Genomic DNA, 3684 nt, shown 5'->3' on the forward strand with positions numbered 1-3684 from the left:
GGCAAACACTATGGGGAGGTCTGAGTGCCAAGAATGGGACTGAGACGTGCAGACGACGGAGGGGGACCCTCGGGTGAAACCAAGGTTACTCTGGCGAGCATAACCCGTCGCGGTGAGGGTTAATCTGGCGCTCTGTTGTCGGCATAGGCTCTAGGGAGAGGGTGTGGGTGCTCTAGGCCTAAGTTCGGGCTCATGGAGGGGTTGCAGTGGTCGGACGCCATGAATACGCTGTGGCCCAACGAGGGGCGACTTTGACGAGCCGAAATCCCCCACAGTATAGCAGAATTGGCACAAAAGAGGGACGGGGAAAGGTCACTTACCTAGAGACGGTGCTTCGGGCAGCTTGGCACAGCGCGATGGGGCTCTGGTTGGCCGGACGTCGAAGAATCACGACGGCGGCGAGCTCCAACCTGCACAGGGGAGAGGTTGAGTGCAGACCGGGTAGAGGATTTGAGGAAAGGGGAAACCACCATGGGTTCCCAGTGCGCCAAGCTCAGGCGAAGCTCACCGTGGCCAAAGCGCTGGCAGAAGTCCAGCGGCGACAGTAGAACGATGAAGCAACAACAGGGGCAGCGTTGTGGCTGGGTGAGTGCGATGGCAGGGAAAGAGCGAATGTGATGTAGGGGTGAGCTGAGGGAGTGTGCGGGGTCTTCACCTAGCACTCGGGTGACGTGGGCGGGTCGTGGGGACGTGGGCGCTCTTTGACCGCGTGGGTGCACGCCATGGGCACGGGCGCGACAGTTGCGGGGGAGGGGATGGGTCTGACAAGAGGGGCCACGAGTCAGCAAGGGAACGAGTAGGTGAGTAGGGCGTCGTGCTGACGGGGCGGTCCCACTGAGAAGAGAGGGAGAGGGCGAGCGGGCGAGCGGGGCGTGGTGCCGACAGGTGGGGCCCGCTTGTCAGCGGACGCGGGCGGTTAACTAGGCTGGATGGGCCAAAAGGCCGAGGAGGGAGGAGGTTCAGGCGGCTTTCCTTTTGTTTTTTTGAAATTTCTAATGTCTTTTCTATTTTAATTTCTCTATGGTTTTCAAATCAAACTCAAACCAAATTTCAAATTCAAACCAATTCAAACATGTGGATCAAACAAAAGAATAATTTAGGCTCAGCATAATGCAACATTTCATGACTCACATAAGTTTTGACAAAATAAATAATTAAACCCTCGCCTAATTCACTTACTTTTAATCAAAAGTAAAAGAGAGAGAGAGACAAAAGGTAACACCTGAATTTGGTTGGCATTTAGAGAAGAAATTTTATACCCTCAAATTCAGGGTGTTACACCGTCGAACATAATATAGCTGTCGGATGTCTATCGTTTTACTGTTGTGCGTTACCAATGGATAGCAACTAATGGGCAATGCAAGGATGAGAGAAAAATTATAACTAGAGAGATGGGTCAGTCGACGGAGGGTCTAGAAGCATGCAAGCTCCTTGAGGCAACCCTTGGTGCTGCCCTTGGCGTTCGTGCATATAGCCATGGTCTTGTTGTTGGTGCCGCTATACTCGACGTTGATGTCGTCCATGGTTACGCCGGTGCATGGGATCTTGGCAGAGCAGAGCAGGCTGACGGCCTCCGGGGTGGAGGAGGTGCCGGTGATGTTCTTGAAGGTGACGTCCTTGACGGTGACCTTGGAGGCGTCGTTGGCAGTACATAACTTGTTGGGGCAGTACTTCATGTCAATGAAGATGGGGTTGGCTGAGTCCTCCATCTTGATATTCTCATAATGGATCTTGGAGACGGTGAGCACGGAAGCGGCGTCCTCGTACGCCTTGATGCGGACGCCGAAGGTCGTCTTCTTAAGAGTGCAATCCTTGACGTTGATGTTTGTGTCGTCCTTCTCATCCTTGTACCGCCCTAGGCTGCCGATGCTGATGCCGTGGCCGGAGCCGTAGGTCACGCCGGTGATGTTCACCTTGGAGGTCCCGGGGCTGAAGGAGATGCAATCGTCGCTGACGCTGATGACGGTGTTGGTGATGGTGATCCCGGATGAGTCGCCCATGTGGATGCCATCCGTGTTGGGGCTGTCCCCAAGCGCCGTCACGGTCACGTCCTTGATCAGCATGTCCTTGCACTGGTACATTTCTCGAGCAAACTATTATTATTTTAGTCTGGAATTAGACCTTCTGCCTCTGCCTTGACCCTTCCCCTAGAAGTAAGTGCTTTCATGTGGAAGAACTTGGAGTTGAGCAGAGTGACCCCGGACACCTCCCCGTTGTTCACGAAGTCCATCACCAGTGAGTTGGGAAGGATCTTGCAGTCGTACTTCTTGGCGCAGGAGTTCTTGCTCCAAACGGCTGGGCCCAATCCGTCAAGGTTTCCCTTGCCGGTGATGACCAGGTTATCCACGCGTAGAATCTCGATCCAATTACCATGTTCCTTGTACTGGCTTAGGTCCATGGTCGCCAGTAGATTGCCATCCACATGGATGGTCACGTCGCCCTTGCACGGGCCTGTGAAGTTGAGTTGTCCGACAAGGAAGTCGCCCTTGGGTATGAGGATTGTTTGCTTCCCGGTGTCGCCGCATGCTGATGCCCATGCCTCCTGCACAGCCTTCGTGCTGTCTGTCTTGCCATTGCCGGAGGCGCCCAACTTGGTGATGTCGAAGGACCCACCAGGCCTGGACGCTTTCGAACGATCCGTCTAACAGCCGTCGAACGTAGGATCTTATGTCCGATGGCTGCCTTTGGCCGTCAGGTATAACGTTCTATTCGATGGCCGCCTAGGAGGTCGTTTGTCACCCAGTTTTGGAAGGTAAACAGAATGCGAACCATATACATGCCAGGATCAGAAACTCACGTACATAGCGATTACATAATTGGACATCATCACACATTGCTCAAAGTAAATAGTGGAAATAGTACTTTATTACATCAAGATGTCCAAGACATCCACAGAGTCATTAACATAACATTGTCATTACTATTATCAAAGTGCGAAAAAGCGAGCGTATCTGATAAAGCCTTCACAGGCAGCTGACTGGGGGTTCACCACTAACATAACTCGAACTCATCGTAGTCCTGGAACTCCTCAAAGTCCTCCATGTTGCCTGCATCTCCTCTTGAGCATTGAATATATTGGCGATAACCTTGGGTGCGGTGGTTTTTAAAGCAAGGGTGAGTACACATCAACGTTCTCAGTAAATGTCCCGTTTGGCTAATGTGGACTAGCTGTATGTGGAGTTAAGGTTAAGCAATTGCTTTTAGTTGGTCAGATATTTATTACCTAGTAGTAAAGCCATGTTTTAGCAATAAACCCAGTTATTACCTAAAAGTACTCCCTCCAAGAGGAAATACCAGAGATCAAAGTTATATTTATCATCATTAACCATAATCATAAAAGTATCCTAAGTTCTTCTAATCAAAAGGATCCCAAGACTGCTCTTAACCGTGAGCACGGCTGATATACCAGTTTCTAAAACTCTGCAGAGGTTGCACACTTTACCCACGAGTCGTGATCCCTTTCCAGCCTAGGTTGTACAAACTCGATCTTCACAACCAAGGTGAATGGCTAGGGATACACTACGTAGCCTTTACAAAGATTCCCCAGAGGTCATAGCCGCCCGTTAGGTTTCTCTAGTTTGATAAACACAATAATTCTCCCCACAGGAAGGGTGACTAACAAAACCAAATCGAAAGAACCTCGGCAACCAGCTCGACAGAGCAAGTGTTGTGCCTGGACCCCAT

At 51.1% G+C, this 3684-nt stretch overlaps 1 protein-coding gene across 1 annotated transcript; it reads right to left on the reverse strand.

Moving 5' to 3' along the window:
* Positions 1-1092: 1092 nt before the first annotated feature.
* LOC118472311 (exopolygalacturonase-like) lies at positions 1093-3684 on the reverse strand. Its single transcript, XM_035960295.1, has 3 exons — positions 3640-3684; positions 2162-2641; positions 1093-2093 (listed from the first exon to the last, which is right to left on the reverse strand). The coding sequence occupies exons 1-3, from the start codon at positions 3682-3684 to the stop codon at positions 1413-1415; spliced, it is 1206 nt and encodes a 401-aa protein (XP_035816188.1). The 3' UTR covers positions 1093-1412.

The sequence above is a fragment of the Zea mays genome, chromosome 6 (assembly GCF_902167145.1).
Source record: "Zea mays cultivar B73 chromosome 6, Zm-B73-REFERENCE-NAM-5.0, whole genome shotgun sequence".
NCBI classification, from domain to species: Eukaryota; Viridiplantae; Streptophyta; class Magnoliopsida; order Poales; family Poaceae; genus Zea; species Zea mays.